Source organism: Mytilus galloprovincialis, chromosome 8 (genome assembly GCF_965363235.1).
Source record: "Mytilus galloprovincialis chromosome 8, xbMytGall1.hap1.1, whole genome shotgun sequence".
NCBI lineage: Eukaryota > Metazoa > Mollusca > Bivalvia > Mytilida > Mytilidae > Mytilus > Mytilus galloprovincialis.
The window spans coordinates 50941081-50964602 of record NC_134845.1 but is presented as its reverse complement, the minus strand read 5'-3'; the positions used below and the strand labels follow the sequence as shown (position 1 = coordinate 50964602).

Below are 23522 nucleotides of genomic sequence, written 5' to 3'. Positions count from 1 at the left end.
GAGAGTTGTCTCATTCGCAATCATACCACATCTTCTTTTTTATATTAAATTGGAAAGTACAACATGAAAAACAAAACCATCCCATATCAGCTTTGTTTGATCCTTTATTTTAGAACAATTTGTAAAATAATGTATTGCATAAATAAGGTATGTCTCAATGGCCTACTCAAATAATATTTGAATGACATGTCATACATTGAAAGTCAAATTAACGTTTCTCATCCGTAGGGAAAATGTCAAATCAGCAGCGGAAAGTTATATTCTTTCATTTTATATAATAACAGTTCTAATTATTTATAACTTAATATAATTTCTGCACCTAATAAAGATAATTGAATTTTATGATCATGAGAAAAAATTATATTTTATTATATCCATTACAAACAAAGTTTAGGGTAAATGTATAAAGGACTAACTTTTCTATTTGTCAGTCCGTCCTCCTCTCTGCCTGTCCATGTAACTTGCAAGTGTAACTACTAAACGGCTAGAAGTATGTAATATTTATACGTTTAAGTAAAATTACTCGATGCAGAGAATGCATAAATACTACATTCAAGCTTCAAAAGCTAGTTTCCCCAAGTTCATTAAGGAAATTCTACCACCAGATGAATAGGTTGCATTAGATGTATTTGACAAAAAATTGCACACTTTCTATCCTAGTATCTATGATGAGTTATTAACTTCGTGTGAATGTTATGCAATTTTCACCTTTTTCAATACTGGAATTCATACCGGCACTTCAGACTTTGTTGTTATGTTGAAACAGAAACAGCGGTCGTTTATTTGTAACACGTCGTCGTCGTCGTCGGCGTCAGCGTCAGCGTAGTCCGAAGACATTTGGTTTCCGGGCAATAACTTTATTATAAGCGACTTAAAATCTATGAAATTTAAACACAAAGGTTTGTTACAACAAATAATTTAGGAATTATGGACCAAAAAGTGGCACATATAAGCATTTTTGAAGTTTCCAGGCAATAACTTGTGTGTCAGTGTCTGGATCTTTCTGAAATTGAACAACAAGGTAACACAAAGGGAAGGCTAGGATTGAATATTGGGGATAATTGCATTATACGTTTAGGAATTAGGGATTCGAAAGGGGCTAAAAACAAGACTTTTCTAGTTTCCAGCCAATATCATGTGTTTAAGTGTATGGATCTCTCTGAAATTGTACTGTAAGGTACAATATCACAAAAGGAAAGCTGGGATTGATTTTGGGGGTAATTAATGATTTTTTTTTGTTTCTATTTTTCCATTGATTATTTCGGAATTATATATAAAAGTAAAACATAGTTATTTAGCAGGAAATACACACCAAACATGATGTGTAAATTACTACAGGAAGCATTGTGCAATAGTAGGAAATCTTCAATTGCGTAGTATTGCGCAAAAGCAATACATTTTCAATTGCATAGTATTGCGCAAAAGCAAGAAAACTTCAATTGAACAGTATTGCAAAATAGCACAATCTTGCACAATAGCAAGAAATCTTCATTGCACAGTATTGCACAATAACAAGAAATGTTCAATTGCATTGTATTGCGCTATAGCAATAAATCAACAATTGTACAGTATTACAAAAAGCAAGAAATCTTCAATTGCACAGTATTGCGCAATAGCAATAAATATCCAATTGTATAGTATTGCGGAATAGCAAGAAATATCCAAATGCAAAGTATTGCACAATAGAAAGAAATCTTCAGTTGCACAGTTTTGTGCAATAGCATAGTATTGAGCAGTAACACTATTGCACAACAGCACAGTGTTGCACAATATCACAGTTTTGCGCGAAGTTAAATGTTCACCGAATGACAAATGTTAAAATAATACGTTTACTATTGTTTATACAGATCTTATAAAGTTAGGTGAAAGTGAATACTGAATGCCTAATAAATGTCTAACATCGATCGGAGCACCCATATGTAAAAGTCAAAGTCAAAGTTAATGTGCATATCATCATATTTCAATAATTAAAATATCCAATATCTGATTCAGTATGTAACAGTTATAGTGTTATGTCTAAATGAATACCATGTGCTGTGTCTGTACAAATTTAAGATGATATACATTTTGTATTTTGTAAGACCCTGGATCATTCCTATGATCCATCAGTTGACCCTGGTGACAGGATCACTGCCAAGTAAGTAAATTGATATTGTTTTTCAATAAATTCTTCATCGGACTCGGGCTTCTTTAAACTAAGTTTTACTGTGGGTATTACTGTGTGTTTCTTAATTCTACATTGGTTAGAGGAATACGGAAAACGGAAGGGCTGAAAACTCACAAAACATGTTAATGTTAAACTAGTTGCAAGTCAGGACCTCTGACCTTTGTTACTCGTGAATGTTAATTTGATTTTAGTTTATTTATTTGTTTTGGAGTTAAGTATGACGTTCATTTTCACTGAACTAGTACACATTTTTAAGGGGCCAGCTGAGATCCACATCTGAGTGCGGAATTTTCTTGGTGCGATGAAGACCCGTTGAGGGCCTTCTGGTGTTATCTGCTCTTTGCTCGGGTTGTTGTCTCTTTGAATTATTCAGTATTTCCATTTTAAATTTAATTTCTCGTCTCACTCGTAATATATCATATTAATTTCTTCTTTATATTAAATACAATTGCATTTTAAACACTATGTGTCCAATTTTAGTGACAGAAAATTGTACTACATGTGATATGTACCATATATTTGAATATATTGTCAACAAGGATTCAATGTTTTAACTGTTTGATATTGCATAAGGCAATTCACCGTTTATCAACGTGCATTTAACAGTTTTTAATTGCTAAAATGTCGATGTTTAGAATCAAAATATTGGAATGTATTCCATTAATGAATTTATCGCAATTAGCACAGTTTGAATATCCCAACTGACCCTATATATGTGAAATCGAATACGCAAATAACGGAATAAACTTTTGAAATATCAGCTGGTAGTTTTTTTTTTTAATTTTTGTGCATCTTGTTATACGTTAACAAGTCTTTCACATTTAAAAAACGCGCTAACACCTGTTTTTTTAAACATTAAATCTTTAATGACCATGTTTATCATGCCTGTCACATCACATTCCGGAGAACCTGAGGTCTCCCAGTTTTTGGTGGGATTCGTGTTGCTAAGGGTGCATTTCTTTCTAACACAAACGATTCAAATACTAAGCGTGCACACGTTTTGATCATTTTTTTCAAACATACGTTTGCATAGTTTACATAAACTTTGACAAACTATCCACTCGCTAAAAATGCGTCTACAGTTTGTCGTTCATCGTTCGATAGAACAAACGCTAAATTTGTTTCTAACTTCACCCTGATTAAACGTTGTATTTGTTTTTACATTTGTAAAAAGTCTGTTTACCAACAACATGTGCATGCATTGAGTTTTGTGTACTATTTTTTGTTTTTATTTTTTTTTTACTTTTTTAGCTATTGCATTTTCAGTCTATTTTCGATTAATGAATTTCAATGTCCCTTTCGTATCTTTATCCCCTATATTACATCTGTATATTTGAATTGTATACTGAAGACTCGTTACAAAGAAGAGGAAAACAATATTCCAAAAAAAAACCCCAATAATGAATAGCAAGCTTTAAAATGTTCAGACATGAAAAATATGAAAGCATTCAAACTAGAAAACGTCCGACCAGATTATTATAGAAAAAGAAAGAACAAGATAACGAATATATATTAACAAACGACAAATCCTGCATTGTAAAACACATATGGATCGGGAATATACATAGCTGTTACTTGTATTGACTTGTGTATACACTATAACTTTGTATGGACCTGTGTATACACTACAACTTTTTATGGACCTGTGTATACACTTCAACTTTGTATGGACATGTTTAAACACTTCAACTTTGTATTGACTTGTGTATATGTTACAGGTAATTTGTCAAATCAGGGATTTTGTAAAAACACTGGACTAATCAGTGATTTTGTTAAATCACTAGCAGTTTCAGTGGTGTTGTAAAATCTTTGAAATTGTTAGGGATTTTAGAAAATCACTGAAAATAGAGCTAGGGATTTTGTAAAATCCCTGATTACAATTAAGTATAACTTTCTATTAGAAATTTGGTTTTCTTAATATAAAAATAGGCTAATGATCACTAATGATTTTTAAATATATTTGTTTAATAGACACAATGAGCTTGAACTAGTTTATACATGTAATGATAATGACTAAAAACATGGACATTTATACCACCGTAGCTGTGAATTTACTTATAAGGCAAGTTTGGGTTACATCTACTGTTACATATATAATTGTCCTGCTTTTCGATGCATATCTGTGTCAAATCAATCTGTCCTCAGAAAATTTAATTATTTGTTTATCTTATAGACTTAACGACAATATCTTTACTGTAGCAGCTCTAAGTTTTTTAGTTGGCATTCCTTTCAAAGTTCCTTGTAAAGTTCTAAAGCTTTGTATGAAACATTTGCACACTTTCCATGTTGCCCCTACCACAATGACCTATTGATATGTTAATTTTCTGAAATTTGCTGTACATGTCTTTAAGAAATACATAATATTTTTATTTACATCTTCGTCTGATAAATACTTTACTTTATTTGGATTAATAGAGTTGAGAAAGTTTAGAAGCTTATTCAAAGTTATATTACTTTGTGATAGAATACATGTACCTGATCAAAGTAAGCAAAACTTTTTTAAATTTTTGCTTGGTTAAAACCTATTCATACACGTAAACATGCAAGTATAAAACTATGTTTTCCTACCTACGGTTTTTGTTGCCTTTTTTTTATGCCCCACCTACGATAGTAGAGGGGCATTATGTTTTCTGGTCTGTGCGTACGTCCGTCTGTCCTTCCGTCCGTTCGTTCAGGTTAAAGTTTTTGGTCAAGGTAGTTTTTGATGAAGTTGAAGTCCAATCAACTTCAAACTTAGTACACATGTTCCCTATGATCTGATCTTTCTAATTTAATTATCAAATTAGAGTTTTGACCCCAATTTCATGGTCTACTGAACATAGAAAATGATAATGCGAGTGGGGCATCCGTGTACTATGGACACATTCTTGTTTATTATTATTTTGCGAATATGAATGTTATTTTGTTGAAAACTAATAATACAACACTTATTTGCTTTTTATATATCAATTTTCATGTAGCAATAAGATGCTCTTGCTCTGATATGCATGTAATATTTGCCACTAGATCACATACCCTAACCAATCAATTTCTTATATCTTACATATGCGTTTTTCTTCTCTAATGACAGCAATTAACCTAATGTTTTTATATTTGATTTTAAAAAGATGATATAAGTGGTCTTATTTTTTTACAGTAATTACAGAAAAACTGTAATGAACAGTAACTTTGTTCAAACAAGGTAATGATAAGAGCTTGTTTTGTGGCATCATTGACAACATGTTCCAAAATTTCATCATACTTGCCCCGGTTCCGTATGTTGCATTTCAATTTTTCCCTCAATTATTTGAAGTAACTTTTTTGTGAATGTTGCTCTTGATTAAAAACAACTGTGCCTGAGCCATTTTTCTACAGTCTGTCAGTTGTATATTGCATGAAATCTACTTGCTTAGTATTAAAATAAAGGCTAGATTAACCTCAAACTTGAGTTTTATTGTTATAGACTTTCTTCCCAGAAATTCTTAATAAATATAAATGAGTTTATTTTACATATTCCCTGAATTTAATCAGTGAATTTGTAAAAAAAAAATCTTAATTCTTTCTGGGATTCTGTAAAATCACTAGTCAAAATCAGGGATTTTATAAAATCCCTGAAATTTCAGTGATTTTCCAAATTCCCTGAAATTTCAGTGATTTTACAAAATCCATGATTTCACAAATTCCCTGTAACATATACACTACAACTTTGTATTGACCTGTGTATACACTACAACTTTGTATGGACCTGTGTATACACTTCAACTTTGTATTGACTTGTGTATACACTACAACTTTGTATGGACCTGTGTATACACTTCAACTTTGTATTGACTTGTGTATACACTACAACTTTGTAGGGACTTGTGTATACACTTAAACTTTGTATGTACCTGTGTATACACTACATCATTGAATGGACTTGTGTATAAACTACAACATTGTATGGACTTGTGTATACACTACAACTTTGTATGGACTTGTGTATACACTACAACATTGTATGGACTTGTGTATACACTACAACTTTGTATGGACTTGTGTATACACTACAACTTTGTACGGACTTGTGTATACACTACAACTTTGTATGAACTTGTGTATACATTTCAACTTTGTATGGACCTGTGTATACACTACAACTTTGTATGGACCTGTGTATACACTACACCATTGTATGGACTTGTGTATACACTACAACTTTGTATGAACTTGTGTATACATTTCAACTTTGTATGGACCTGTGTATACACTACAACTTTGTATGGACCTGTTTATACACTACACCATTGTATGGACTTGTGTATACACTACAACTTTGTATTGACTTGTGTATACACTATAACTTTGTATCGACTTGTGTATACACTACAACTTTGTATGGACTTGTGTATACATTTCAACTTTGTATGGACCTGTGTATACACTACAACTTTGTATGGACTTGTGTATACACTACAACTTTATATGGACCTGTGTATACACTACATCATTGTATGGACATGTGTATACACTTCAACATTGTATGGACTTGTGTATACACTACAACATTGTATGGACTTGTGTATACACTACAACTTTGTATGGACTTGTGTATACACTACAACATTGTATGGACTTGTGTATACACTACAACTTTGTATGGACTTGTGTATACACTACAACATTGTATGGACTTGTGTATACACTACAACTTTGTATGGACTTGTGTATACACTTCAACTTTGTATGGACTTGTGTATACACTACAACTTTGTATGGACTTGTGTATACACTTCAACTTAGTATGAACTTTTGTATACACTACAACTTTCTATGGACTTGTGTATACACTTCAACTTTGTATGGACTTGTGTATACACTACAGCATTGTATGGACTTGTGTATACACTACAACTTTGTATGGACTTATGTATACACTACAACTTTGTATGGACATGTGTAAACACTTCAACTTTGTATTGACTTGTGTATACACTTCAACTTTGTATGGACCTGTGTATACACTTCAACTTTGTATGGACATTTGTAAACACTTCAACTTTGTATTGACTTGTGTATACACTACAACTTCGTATGGACTTGTGTATACACTTCAACTTTGTATGGACTTGTGTATACACTACAACTTCGTATTGACTTGTGTATACACTACAACTTTGTATGGACTTGTGTATACACTACAACTTTTTATGGACTTGTGTATACACTTTAACTTTGTATGGACTTATATATACACTTCAACTTTGTATGGACTTGTGTATACACTTCAACATGTTCAACTTTGTATGGACTTGTGGATACACTTCAACTTTTTTGTATAGACTTATGTATACACTTCAACTTTGTATGGACTTGTGTATACACTTAAACTGTGTATGGACTTGTGTATACACTTCAACATGTTCAACTTTGTATGGACTTGTATATACACTTCAACTTTGTATGGACTTGTGTATACACTTCAACTTTGTATGGACTTGTGTATACACTACAACATTGTATGGACTTGTGTATACACTACAACTTTGTATGGACTTATGTATACACTACAACTTTGTATGGACATGTGTAAACACTTCAACTTTGTATTGACTTGTGTATACACTACAACTTTGTATGGACCTGTGTATACACTTCAACTTTGTATAGACATTTGTAAACACTTCAACTTTGTATTGACTTGTGTATACACTACAACTTCGTATGGACTTGTGTATACACTTCAACTTTGTATGGACCTGTATATACACTACAACTTCGTATTGACTTGTGTATACACTACAACTTTGTATGGACTTGTGTATACACTACAACTTTTTATGGACTTGTGTATACACTTGAACTTTGTATGGACTTATATATACACTTCAACTTTGTATGGACTTGTGTATACACTTCAACATAATCAACTTTGTATGGACTTGTGGATACACTTCAACTTTTTGTATAGACTTATGTATACACTTCAACTTTGTATTGACTTGTGTATACACTTAAACTGTGTATGGACTTGTGTATACACTTCAACATGTTCAACTTTGTATGGACTTGTATATACACTTCAACTTTGTATGGACTTGTGTATACACTTCAACTTTGTATGGACTTGTGTATAAACTTCAACTTTGTATGGAATTGTGTATAGATATTTACTGTTTTTTCTATTAATTCATTTCTTAATTTGTCATTCAGTCATTCTATAGGTGTTACTTGTTTAAGATGTAAAAATATCTGGTTTTGATATATATTAAAAGCAACTGTTTACAAGTACTATTTTCGTCACACGTGGTATAATATTTTTTTATCATCCATAGAGAACATGCTGTCTATGTTTTAAAAGGGAGCACACACATGCAATGTGTGTAATTGGAACAATCCGGTTTCTAGTATTAGTTATTTTTACTGTTGGTTGGACATGTTGTTATTTTTGTCATCGATCCTTGATTATATCATGGACGCGAGGGTTTTCGCTACGCAGTTTGACAATCGTCTTTGTCATGTTCGAGAACATTTATTGTTTCATAATAAAAGCGAATTATATAAAACAAATGTTATCATAAACATATCGCTTCCTTCCAAAAGTCTCCCTTACAAGCAAAAAAGCATTATATTACCGTTAGAATAGCACTGCTGCTTAATAAAACAAATACGCGTCGTTCCGTTATCAGGTTTGTTAAGCATTGATGGAATAAAAATGAAATTACAATCGTAGGTTAAACTCGAGAGATCGATGTTGCACTTGAAGATTTAGTGTTAAAACAGAAGGTTTAATATTGAAGTCGATTGTTGGAATAGAATGTCGAATCCTGTAAATTAAATGTTAAAAGGTAAGAATATAAAAGCTGAATGTTGAATAAATAAAACGAATATTGTAAGTTGAAAATCAAATATAGTTGCAGTTTGAAATTCATGAAATTCAAATGTTTAACTTCTAAACATTGAGTGTCTATTGTTGTAAAACAAATGTTGAATGTTGAAAATGATAGGTAATTGTTGAACAATAAAATAGAATGAGTTATGAGTTTTAATGTTGAGTATGAAAATCATAAAGATGGTTCGAAATGATGACATAAGTCATGAATGTTTAGAATTTGAGAAATTCCGTTGAGGAATTTTAATATTGAAAATATAATGTAGACAGTTAAATCGAGAAGAATGTTATAATAGAGTGTTGTTTAAAAAGACACAATGCGTAAAATAAAGTTGGTCATGCATCATTGTGCATATACTTGCTGTGATCTCTTGAAATTAAGTAAAATTTGATGCTGAATGTCAATAATCATTGATCTCTACATCTAGATGAAAAAGGGTATTTTAAAGATAAAAAGATTTAATCATCAATTAATTTCAATAATTAAAATTTCCGATTCCCTTCAGTTTAAAACCAGATTTTATATTTGTGTCTCATTAAGTAAAATGTTTTAGTAAAATGTTTTATTTTTGTATTCTTTAAGGATGATTTATTTTGTCATATATTTTATTTAACGGCATAATATGTTTTGTTATTGCCAGAGGTTAGTTACTATGTGGATGATCGATTTGGCTGCATAAAACAAAAACTAATTTAAAAGAGGGACGAAAGATACCAAAGGGACAGTCAAACTCATTAATCTAAAACAAACTGACAACGCCATGGCTAAAAATGAAAACGACAAACAAACAACAGCACACACGACACACATAGAAAACTAAAGAATAAACAACACGAACCCCACCAAAAAACTAGGGGTGATCTCAGGTGCTCCGGAAGGGTAAGCAGATCCTGCTCCACATGTGGAACACGTCGTGTTGCTTATGTGATAACAAATCCGGTAAATAGTCTAATTCGGTAGGTCACATTCATGAAAGGGGAGGGGATTGTAGTTACGACGTAATTAACATATCCGATATCATTTGTGAAACGGTTAGTCCATAACGGTGAACCAACTCGTCATGGCGTCCGTAAAATTTACGAAGGGATGATTTCAACTTCACCATTTGGAACTCTTGGTTTAATAGCTTCTTTGTGAGCAGCAACCCTCTATCAAGAAAATCATGATAGGAAATGCAAGCACGGAAATATCATATCAATTGGGAGATATATACCCCGTATGCAGGTGCTGCTGGAATGTTGCTACTTAGAAATGGAAAGGTCACAATTGGAAAACTGAAATCATCTCTTTTGTCGTAAAGTTCTGTTTTCAACCGACCCTCATTGTCAATTTCTAGATGTAAGTCAAGATATGAGGCCGACTTAATATGATCGGAATTCCAATGGGGACTAACTGTGCACCACTTATTGCGGACCTGTTTTGTATTGCTACTAGTTACAATTTATGACAAAAATAAGCAAAGACCCATCGAAACAACATCTGATAAACAAATTTAATAATACTTTTAGATATTTGGATGATATTTTGGCTCTCAATAATGACGACTTCAGTATGTATATTAAAGAAATTTATCCTGCTGAACTTACTTTAAATAAAGCTAATACTAACAATGACCACTGTCCTTTCCTCGATCTTGATATCTTTATCACTAACAGAAAGCTGAATACTAAAATTTATGATAAAAGAGATGATTTTTCATTTCCTATCGTTAATTATCCATTTTTAGATGATGACGTTCCCTTGTTACCATCTTACGATGTTTATATATCTCAACTTGTACGATTCGCTCGTGTATGTAACAATGTTGTAGATTTCAACGAGAGAAATTTATGTATTACTGAAAAATTATTACACCAGGGTTTTCGATATCACAAACTAGTCAAAACATTTACTAAATTTTATCATCGGTATAAGGACATCATTCGTAAATATAGCTCAACATGCAGACTTCTTATACGTTCAGGTATTTCACATCCAATTTTTTATGGAAATATTCTTTATAAAACACAAAGGTGTCAGTATTCACCCCAAAAACTAACAAAACCTTTGAATAGACTTATTAAGAAGGGATATAGTTACGATACTGTTGTCAGGTCATTAAAGATTGCATATTTTGGCGTTAATATTGATTCACTTATAGGGTCTTTGCATCGGAACTAAACACATTTATTAAAAAAACCAGTTGTTGGCATGACACGGGTTATGTTCTTCTCATATATGTTATGATGGAATGATACTAAACCCCTAACGGGAAGGATTGTGCCTGATGTTCATATGATGAAATCATAATCTTTCAGTCAGTTTAATTGAAGTCTGGAGCTGGCATGTCAGTTAACTGCTAGTAGTCTGTTGTTATTTATGCATTATTGTCATTTTGTTTATTTTCTTTGGTTACATCTTCTGACATCAGACTCGGACTTCTCTTGGACTGAATTTTAATGTGCGTATTGTTATGCGTTTACTTTTCTACATTGGTTAGAGGTATAGGGGGAGGGTTGAGATCTCACAAACATGTTTAACCCCGCCGCATTTTTGCGCCTGCCCCAAGTCAGGAGCCTCTGGCCTTTGTTAGTCTTGTATCATTTTAATTTTAGTTTCTTGTGTACAATTTGGAAATTAGTATGGCGTTCATTATCACTGAACTAGTATATTTTTGTTTAGGGGCCAGCTGAAGGACGCCTCCGGGTGCGGAAATTTCTCGCTACATTGAAGACCTGTTGGTGACCTTCTGCTGTTGTTTTTTTTTCTATGGTCGGGTTGTCTCTTTGGCACATTCCCCATTTCCATTCTCAATTTTTTTAACTGTATCTGTAGTATCCTTTATCTCTAGCTCGATTGGATAGATGCGTTCCACATAGTCACCAAATTTTGAATTATTTAGTGAAAGAACATCATCTATATAGCGAAAAGTAGAGTTAAAGGATATTGCTAACTTCTTATCTTTCTTCCTAAAAAGTTCCTGCATGAAGGCAACCTCATAATAATAAAGAAACAAGTCGGCAAGTAGAGGCACAGTTTGTTCCCATTTGAATGCCGACAGTCTGTTGAAAAACACGTCCTCCGAACGTAACAAATATGTTGTCAATCAAGAAATCAAGCATCTTGATAATATCAGTTTCAGAGAATTTTTTGTTCGAATCAGAGTGATCCTTTACAAAGTAGGATTTATCCCTTCCTAAAACAAGATACTTGTATCTACGTTGACCATTCTTTTTTTACGAAGCAAAGCAATACCAACTCATCAATTTGTCTTTTAGTTTGGAATGTGGAATACTAGTGTAAAGAGTAGAAAAGTCAAATATTTTCATACTGTTACAAGATGAAAGAGAGTTAGGTTGTATGTACTCTAAAAGATCTTTGGAATTTTTAAGTATCCACATCTGATTCACGCCCCCTTTAGAATAGGCAGTTTCACAATAACTTTGGAGCCCGTCTTTGATTGCTGATAAAATAGATGTTAATAATTTAGAAAAAGGTTTCGTGGAGCACTTGGAAGACCCAGCAATATACCGTTGTTTGTAAGGACACTTATGTAGTTTAGGTATCCAATACAGTGATGGCAGATCCAGTTCTTCATCTTTGGTTGAAATTCCAAAGGAACACAGAACAGACCTATGATTATCCAGGGTTTCCTCTTTGGTAAGTGTCGTGAGGGTATATGTTGAGTTTCCAAGTGAATTGTCAATACCTAATTCGTTTATCAAGCCGTTAATGTAATGACTTTTACATAGAAAAACGATGTTGTTTAGGGCTTTATCTGCGGGAACAACAACATATTTGTCATGGAGGTAGGATAGGTGTTTTGCAACATTTGGGTCTTTAAAGATTGACGTAGCATGGGCATTGATAGACCCATTCAGTTTCTTAATTCTGATTTGTATCAACGACCTCACTGCCTTAATCCATTCGGAAAGAACGTCTACGTCTTCCTTCTCGCGCTTAGCCCATTGCCTGGCATAATCCTCAACTGAATCCATCAACATTTTAAAGTTGTATTTCCAATTGATGGATTTAGGCTCACGATATTTCGGACCTTTCGATAACACATTTCGTAGAAAAGTGTTATTAACAATGTTGAGGTCAACGGTAATAACGTGGCCAGCAGGATTATATGTGAATTGGGAACTAGCACAAGTGCAATCAGGAGGCTTAGACTTGAAGTCGTCAATATCGAGATCCTGCAAAACGTGTTTGTAATTGACAATTTTAGTTGCAATAGGTTTGGTATAGGTATAAGAAATGATTGGTACAAAGTGGTCTTTGAAATAAGGAGGTATTTTCGATTGAACTAATTTATGATGAAGGATATTGCCTAAGTTGACGCCATCGATACCTTTGTTGGCAAAGGAAAGATTAAGGAAAGGTCTTTTCTCTTTTCTACTTAGCTGGCTGTTTGAACATATATTGAAGGTGTGTATGTGGTCAAGGTTTTGATTTTTTATCAATATTTTCTCGTTTCGGAGATACATGTAGTTGAACTTTGCCATTTTTGGAGTATAAGCGGTTTAATGTTATAGTAATTTCAACCTGACACTTTGCATCTGCGGGGGCATCAATTGTGTATCCCAGACATAATAATATCTTAAAGAAAGTCCTACATTGATTTTGATATTAAAATACAGTTACGTCAGAGTTGAGTAAGGTGTAAGGGACATCACTTTGTCTAATTTGTGAATCATTTTAAATGTTTATATTGTAATTGCTTTTATTATGCCCCACATACGATAGTAGTAATAGAAGAGGGGCATAATGTTTTCTGGTCTGTGCGTCCGTTCGTTCGTTCGTCAGTGCGTCCGTTTATCCCGCTTCAGGTTAAAGTTTTTGGTCAAGGTAGTTTTTGATGAAGTTGAAGTCCAATCACCTTGAAATTTAGTACACATGTTCTCTATGATATGATCTTCCAAATTTTAATCCCAAATTAAAGTATTGACTCCAATTTCACGGTCCACTCAACAAAGAAAAAGATAGTGCGAAGTTCAGGTTCAAATTTTGGTTAAAGTTTTTGGTCAAGGTAGTGTTTGATGACGTTGAAGTCCAATCAACTTGGAATTTAGTACACATGTTCTCTATGACATGATCTTTCAAATTTTAATGCCAAATTAAAGTATTGACCTCAATTTCACGGTCCACTAAACAAAGAAAAGATAGTGCGAAGTTCAGGTTTAAATTTTGGTTAAAGTTTTTGGTCAAGGTAGTTTTTGATGACGTTGAAGTCCAATCAACTTGAAATTTAGTACACATGTTCTCTATGATATGATCTTTCTAATTTTAATACCAAATTAAAGTATTGGCCTCAATTTCACTCACGGTCAACTGAACATGTAAAATGATAGTGCGAGTGGGGCATCCGTGTACTATGGACACATTCTTGTTGTTCTTATTTTTAAAGATAGTAGTTTTGATTGTTCAAGCAGTTTTTTGTTTAAAACATTCATAATCTTCATAGATGAATCTAAGAGCTCTTTCTTGATCTTTTTCAATTTTAAAAGAATCTTTTTCGCTAAATTATTTCCAAATTACGGGAAAAAAGTTAAAATTTGAAAGAATGAAGAGTAGTATGCTGTTAACCTACATACATGTAGCCTGTTTAAATATTTACCCATACGTTTTAGAATATTTAATTGTCTTGATGCCTTTTAACATTTTAAGTCTTGATTTTCTTAAACAGTTTATGAAGTCTTTTTAATAAATCAATTGGATGCTGGATATGAATAGTTTGCTTATTAAGTCTTAGATGCATGCTTGTTTCTTATTAGTTATGTCTTTGAACTAGCTGTCAGTAACTGCGAGTGCTGACAGGTCTGTACTTATTGTCCATTTGTTATTGAGATGTACAAGTAGCCGTCCACATACACTATGTTTTTGTCAGGTGTATTTCTTTTTGTATCCATCTGACGAGTTGAGCTTTTTCAACTGATTTTCATAGTTTGATCTAACATTGAACTATTACACAACAGGTTTGTGTGAGGGTTGGGCATCCTCTAAACTGTTGAACATTATTTTTGTGTTTATCCCAAGTCAGGAGCTTGAATTTTGTGTTTTTTGTTGGTTGCAGTGTAACGTATATTTTTTTGTTTATTATTTCGTTCATTAACTAGACCATTAGTTTTTTCGTTAGAATTGTTTTAAATTGATCATTTTTTGTACTTAAATTCAGTAGGGGCTTTGCTTATTGTTGAAAGCCGTGCAATGATATATAATTGTTGATTGCTGTGTCTCGTTTTGTCTCTGGTGGAGAGTTATACCAAATTTTCTTTTTCAGGTGTAATGATTTTTAGTAATCAATGGCTTGCTACGACAAGTGCAAGCGTCTTATGTTGTACTGTTACACCACTCTCCCGGGTTAGAGGAATAATTGGGATCCCACTAATATGTATAACCCCGCAACCGTATGTAGATATATGCCAATCCCAAGCTAGTCAAGAGCCTGTTATTCAGTGGTTGTCGTTTTTTGATGTGTTACATATTTGTTGATCGTTCATGTTTTGTACATAGGCCGATAGGTTTCTCGTTGGAATTATTTTACATTTGTCATTTCGGTCATTTGTGGAGATTTGTCTCCATGGCAAACATACCACATCTTCTTTTTTTATATAAATAGTTCGATAACAATACATTGGGTTTTAATATTTTGTTTGTGTTTATAGGTATTTGGACTTGTCCTACTGGTTGGAAATCTCATGGAAAGCAATGTTATAAAATGTCTCATAAATTTTCTAACTTTTTGAATGCACAAAAATACTGTCATGATCAAAATGCTGAGGTGATCATGCCGAAAACAGACGAAGAAAACAAAAGAGCCAAAAGGCTGCTAAATCAGTAAGTAATTTTATGCAAATACAAGATGTTTTTCTAAGAATCATAAAAATAAATATTTGTTAAAAGGAAGCCTCACCACAAATGTATTTCTGCGTATACATATGTTAGGGCTCAATAAAAAAAGGAGATGTGATATAATTGCCATTGAAACTACATACACCTTGAGACCAAATGACGAGCAACCTCAAAAACGTTCACATGACACTAAGGTAACATGAATGATTCACATTTTTATATTCTACGACTGACATGCAATATCAACAAATTAAACAGTTGACTTTCAGAAAATAAAACTAGGAAAAGCTTAAGGTTATATAAAAGAGTTATATTGAGATCCCGCTTATCAATTGGTATTCCACTCACAGATAGTGGGCTCTACAATATACCACATCAGTCTGATTTTATAGAGCTATATTTGAATTGGTGGCGAAGTAATGTATTTCAACAAAAAAAAACAACAATTTTTTTTTTTATTTCTGTTGTATTCTTCATTGTTCGATGCCTTCGAATTATGTAAACATATACATATGTTATATTAATTCATACAATTGTTACACTTGAAAGGGTCAATTTAAGAGTCTGTGTTAAAAGACAGTCATGTCTTTAACAGATATTTGTCTCACGGGGCAATCAAATCACATCAGTCTTATGATATAGAGCATAGTTGTTAACTGTTTGCGAGGAAATGAGTTCAATACAGAAAAGTTTCATTTTTCAATTATTTATTTATTTTGTTCGATACATCTGCATTATGATAAGATATAATACTTGAAGGTTTATTATTTACCTGCATAATATCTTTACAATATAAAGAGTCAAGTTCGAGATTTCCTCTAAATGGAATGGAATTTGGATTGGACTAACTGATACTGAAAATGAAAACATATGGATTTGGAATGATGGCACAACACTAGATTCTGCATTTGAAGATTGGTTATCTGGTAAGTATGCTGGATGATCAACATCGAATTGAACAGGTGTAAAGGATCAAGTTCAAGATTCCTGATATCTTAAATCGAGTTTGGATTAGACAAACCTATAATGAATATGCTTTAACATGGATTTGGAATAAAGGGACAGAACTAGATTCTACATATGTTGACTGATTTTGGTAATCATGTTTCATTGATATATAGCTTTTTTGCCCACTAGGAACAAATGATAGGCACTTGCCTAAGGTTGCCTGGGCCAAAATACCCAGGTGGGTAAAGTTACGGAACTTTTTTTTAGGTCCAAAATTGGAGTAGGGTGACCCCTTCCATCCCCCTTCTTTCTTTCAGAAAATTTTCCCTACGGCAAACCTTTTTTGCCCACAAATTACAAATGATAGGCACTTGCCTAAGGTTGCCTGGGCCCAAATACCCAGGTGGGTAAAACTACGGAACTTTTTTTTGAGGTCCAAAGTTTGGGTAGGGTGACCCTACCATCCACCTTCTTTCCTTCAGAAAATTTTTCTTCGGCAAATTCTTTTTTCACCAACTAGAAACAAATATAAACAAAGATAACTAATGATGTTCTAGTTCAATTGAAAAAAATCCATATTTAAAAAAAAACAAATCACCTGACTACGTCCTTAAGCATAACAGTTAGGTCAATATACATCCTTCACATATCTATTGTAATCCGTCCGAAAGGATGGATAATTACCACATGTCAAAATTTGAAATTTCTAGTTGATTTCAGATGGAGGTACACACCAATGATAGTTTCTTTTGAATACTAATCAATTACGTAAACTAACGAGTTAAAAAAAGAAGGCATCCCTATGTTTAAAATAAAAAATCCAATATGTGTTACTTTTGCATTATATTTATTAATTATATAATTTTTAAATTGCACAATGTACTGATCACGTCTGTGTCATAAATATATGTTTCTTTTGCAGACAACAACAATTAATTTGAAACCAAATATTACCCGAGATAAAAAAAAAATCTTTTTTTTGTAATTGCTATGAAAGGCAAACAAATTATTGTCATAATTTTCGAATTTTTAATTGCATGGTTAGAATTGTCTATATATTTTGTTTGATATATACAGTTTGAAAAGTTGAAATCATACCAAATCACCGTAATGGAGAAACCTAATTTCACAAAGATTGCTTTCGATTAGAAACTTTACAAAAAAAAAATATAAATACGTCAATAAAGAAATCTTTAAGATTTGTTTTAATCTATCGAAAACAGCAATTTTAGTATAGTTGATCGATATGGAACATACATGGCATATGTTTTATAGTTGACGATAAGGCTGTCACGATAATGATCAAAATATGTTTTTTTAAAACTAAACGGGTCTATCAATTATCATTCTACATCTACTTTACGAAATCCATGTTGCTACTTCCATCACAAAAAAATCTTATCCGTACAGATAAAACCGTAAACCACTTTACATAAACTGCTTGATAAACGAATCAGGTATTGTCAATTCTCTTGGAAACTTAAGATATACCGTATACAAATGTAGAAAATTCTAAATAATAATAAATCTGTTCTATGTTTCTTTGGAATTTTAACCAAAAGTTATATTATAACGTTGTATTGCAACGTAAATTGTTTTCAAAACAGCGCTTCATTACTAGATTTCCACGTGCACAACGAAGCACAACGAAGCCTTTTTCTTAATAATTATCATTAGAAATAAAAACCGGGCATTAGAGTAATTCTGAAACTACATTGATTCTCTTGTATAGGTACTATTTCTGTACTTAAAATATGTAGTACTGGAAATTTACTTTTTATACTTAGTACTATTTCTTTACGTTAAAACTATTGTAATATCTAGGTAACTATATTTTACAGTAATTGACTTGTACTTAAAATGTTGGTACAGAAATACAGAAACAGTGATAATAATATTTCATATGTGAACCTCATAACTTTGAGATGTTTTAAATCGACAAACTTTCAGAATGATGAAAATGTAACGGTACCGTATAACCAAACATCTGTAGTACTCAAATTTCAATTACAAATCATAGACTGTAAAATACAGGTACCAAAATATTCCAATGATCAATAAAATAGTACTGAACATCAAAAGAGGATTTCCTGTACTACAGCTTTTTGGTATATGCAAAAATAGCAGTGTATCTAATCTAGAGAAGTAAGTTACAAATGATTTAAATAGTAAACAATTTAAGTATGTTTCTCTTACGATAGTATTTAATTATGTTTGCTCCCCTTGTTTTAGATTTTATTACCAGATATGCAAAATCCTCTGATTTTATCCATCTAGTGCTTTAACAACCCCTAAATTCCTTTACATCATTACCTCAGGCATAGATTACCTTAGCTGGATTTGGCAAAACTTTTAGGAATTTTGGTTCTCAATGCTCTTCAACTTCGTACTTTATTTGGCCTTTTTAACTTTTTTGGATTCGAGCGTCACTAATGAGTATTTTGTAGACGAAAGGCGAGTCTGGCGCATATACAAAATTCGGTCCTGGTATCTATGATGAGTTTATTTGCGTGATTTTATTATACACAGTTTAAAATGTCATCTTCGAAAATCTGATACAATCCTTGTTTTTTTTGAAAGAAAAAACATTGCTAATGTAAAATGTTTGAAAAATCTACATAGAAGTATTTCCCACTAAACTTTTAATGGCTTATATCTCGAAAACAAGCACTTGAACCCTTATTTTATTATGCTTTTTTAATTTCTTTATCTATAAACTGTTATTTTTTTTCAAACAGAGTAACGAACATTCAAAATTATTTGTACCCCTATTTTTAACATTTTTTCGATTATGTCTGTTTGTATTGTTCAAATATCGTTGTTTATATTATGAAATATTTGGCGACTGACACATAAGTGAGAGGTTTAGCTAGCTTCACAACCAGGTTAAATAAATCATTTTCTTCGTGAGTAAATGCCTGCACCAAATCAGGAATATTTCAGTTGTTATAATTTCGTATGATGCGTTTGAGCTTTTGATTTTGCCATTTTATTTTAGGGATTTTACGTTTTGAATTTCCTTTGGACAATGTTGGAGTCCAGTATTTTTGTGGGTTTACTTTTGACTTTCCTACCTAAACAAGTATTTTCCCTTAAATTTTTAAAACAAAAGTAAAGATATCATCCTTAAATTGTTTCAGAAAAGGATTCTGTCAACGTAAATATAAATAACTGATCACAACAAAGGATACATGATAATTGACAACAAGTTTGGTAAGCTTGTCGGCTGTTTTTTTTTAACAAGCAATCATAATTTTTATCAGATAATATTGTATTACCAACTTTATAAACACGTCAACAACTTGATACAAGATGAATGAAAATTCAGCTAGTGTTTACATTCCACTCGCAAAACCGCTATATAGACGATGTGTTCTCACTAAAAATATCTTGTTTCGTGGCTTTGGTATACAGTCAAACCTGTTAAATCGAACTTCTTTTAGACTTTAAATTGAGTTCGGTTTTGACCGATGTTCGGTTTTATAAGGTTCATAACGCATACAATTTGATATGAAAGTGCTTAAGAGCATGTTTGGTTTATACAGGTTTTTGGTTTATGCAGGATCCTGTTAAGCCAGTTTTTTTTCTATATAAAGCATCATGATGAACTTGAAATAATAGAAAATGAATGAGTCTGTCTCATACCATGACTTATATAGTGAAAACTGTTTAAACCGAACCTCTTCGGGACTTAAAATTAGGTTTGGTTTTGACCGATGTTCAATTTAATCAGGTTCATAACGCAAACAATTTGACATGACAGTGCTTAAGAACATGTTTGGTTTATACAGATTTTCGGTTTATGCAGGATTTGGTTAAGCCAGGTTTCACTGTATCTAGCAATTGACAAAGAGGGTTGGGTGAGAGTAAACAAACTGCTTCCTTATTGGGAACTTTAAATTTCTATGTGGCCAAATACCAACAGCACCAGCATATAAAGTGTTTCTCCCATATGATACTTAAAACAAAGTTTATAAAAATATAAGCTTGTAGTCTCAATGGTCATAGACTACTACTAGGTTGCACTTTGTGTTTTTGAAAACCAGTTACGAAATAAAGTATCTTTTTAGTTTCATTTAGACATGCATTGACAGTATTTAATGTGCATGCTTTATTTTTTGTAGGACAACCAGGAGGGGGTCTTGGAGAAAATTGTGTAGTTATTAATAAGGACGTAACACAATGGCAGGACGTTTCCTGTAGCGTTGATGTTAGTTTCAGTGCAATTTGTCAGCTGAAAGGTATTTCCAACTTTTGAAACACTTACATTGCTATGGTCATACAGATAAAATTCATCGTACCGTTAACTCTCATAAGAATCAGAATTTTCATTGAGAATTCAAGACGACAATCTCAAGCGCAGATCTCACATTCGTTCCCTACTTATATCTTATCACTACACTGAATATGGCTAGTTTTTATCTATAAAATAATATTATAAAAATCCATTGCTAAGGAACTTGGAATGGGAAACAAACGGTGTACCATAGATATCATATTAACAGGATTTAAGTGGGTTATAAGTTAAATGTTTTTTACAGATATTATAGTTAACGAGGGTGAAAGTGTTAAACTTACTTGTGGCGGCGGCAGTGCCCTTCAGACTAAATGGACCAGATCTGTGAATGATACAAGTGTAATAGTGTCTGAGTATGCAAATGGTTTGACTTTGCCAAGTCTAGTATTAGATTCTGTCAAGTGGTCTGATGAAGGAAGTTATGAATGCAGTTTTACCAATACCGCAGGATTACTGGAAACCAGAATCACAAGACTATTCGTAAACACTTGTATGTTGAATTAATTTCATTGTTTTAAAATACACTTTAAAATTAGCCATGCTAACGATTTTAAAATAATTCTTACATATTTGTCTAGGACAGAAACATAACTCGAACGTAAGATTGTAAACTTAAATTTCGATCTCTTTTCGCATTTAGTACTATTAAGAAAGACAATAATACGAACAGAGAAAATATAATACTTGTTAAAACCTACTTAGATCAACTTTGCTTGAGGAAGTTAGAACCATTGTTTCTGGATAATTTCTAATCAAGCAAAGCGTGTTTTTTTAAGGAATGTAATACTATGTTATAAATCACGTCACTTGTAAATCAATGACTTCTGAGCTTTTGTCCACCAGCTGTGATATCCACTCAGGACTAGCAAATGAGAGTATGACGTTGTGTATATCTACCAAACGTGTACAATTAGTCACGAATAATGGTAGCAAATACAAGAAGGTTGAAATAATGCTATTAAAATCTGGCTGTAAAAATTGAGCCCAAAAGCAGAAGACAGACAAAGGCCACCAATATGTCTTCAACACAGCGAGAAAATTCTACACCAGGATGCGGGATGCAGCAGTACCCCAAACAAAATGTTTACTAGTTCAAACCGTTCTTTAATCCAACATTGGAATTATTGGTGAAGTGATACTTAACACGCACAATACAAGGTGTACAAATGCGTATGTTGCTATACATATTAACATTGTATTGAAAATTGATAAAAAAATCTTTCAAAAATATGCTTTTTATAGCAATAATTTTACTGATAGTTTTTAATCTTTTTCAACGAGAGATGACTAAATACCCCCCTACGAATATAATGAACGTACCCTTTTTGTTATGCGTTTTAATTAGTCCTATATATATACATTTTACATATATCAATTGATGAATTTTTCTTTTGTTTCAATCAAAACTATTTGATAATCGTTTTGTCTATTCTAGCAACAGAAATGTATCCTTGCCTATGTGAATACAGAAGAAAACTAGAATATTGGGAGTCGAAATTACAGCAAAATCTAACAATTGAAGAATTGAGGAAAGAGTTAGAGCCAGTCATTAGGCAGATTCAAGATCAATTAAAAGTAAACAAAACTGAGCTATCATCAACAATCCGCAAACTTACTTCGGCTAAAGACGGACGCAAGTCATCTCACACAATTGGTTATGTTGGTGCGTTATTCATCACTGTTATTTTCGGAACTGTCTTTTTTATGGACGTAGTAATGTTTCGACAGCACATAGACAACATCAGGAAAATATGTGGTTATAAGAAGAGAAATAGGAAACAAAAACTTTCCAGGAACAGGAATTATGAACAATGAAACTTGAAAAGAGCAGAACAATCGATGACTTTTAGATTTTTAAAAAAAATATTTGATATGCTTTTCAATGTTATACATAAGGTTTTTTAAAAGTCTTATGCTTTTCTTGTCAATGTTATCTTTTTCAAACAGATGAGTGTTATAGAATATTAAGATTATTCTTATTTAGCGTTAAAAAAAAAAGACAAAAAGCAAAATCTTCTTAAATGTCTTTGTTTTCAATATTTGTACATTGCGATATGATCTACTTATAACTTATCACTATTGAATTTAGCAGTTTAATCAAGGGATTATAAATTCTTATTCTAGTTGATATGACAATTTTCTGTATGATATTTCAAAATGATTTGATGCACAAGTGATCTGAGAAATAGATAACTGAACTACCTACAATTACAAATTCACCGATTTGCTTTCATCGCGGACAATTTTAGAAAGGAAACAAATAAAAAATTCTAGTTCATATCAAAACCTTAAAACACACACATGTTAATCAGTCAGAATAAAACTGTTTTTGAAATAAACGCGAATTCTACACTGAATTAGCAGTGTTGTATAGAAGACATTTCTAGAAAAAGACATACGAAATGGTAATAAGCACGGAGTAATC

The 23522-nt window shown here is 32.4% G+C and overlaps 1 protein-coding gene across 1 annotated transcript; it reads left to right on the top strand.

The window, feature by feature from the left end:
* The first annotated feature begins 15671 nt into the window (after nucleotides 1-15671).
* On the top strand, nucleotides 15672-23013 carry LOC143043360 (uncharacterized). The gene is made up of 5 exons (XM_076215706.1): nucleotides 15672-15837; nucleotides 16651-16778; nucleotides 20925-21041; nucleotides 21342-21587; nucleotides 22533-23013. The coding sequence occupies exons 1-5, from the start codon at nucleotides 15719-15721 to the stop codon at nucleotides 22910-22912; spliced, it is 990 nt and encodes a 329-aa protein (XP_076071821.1). The 5' UTR covers nucleotides 15672-15718; the 3' UTR covers nucleotides 22913-23013.
* The last annotated feature ends 509 nt before the right edge of the window (nucleotides 23014-23522 follow it).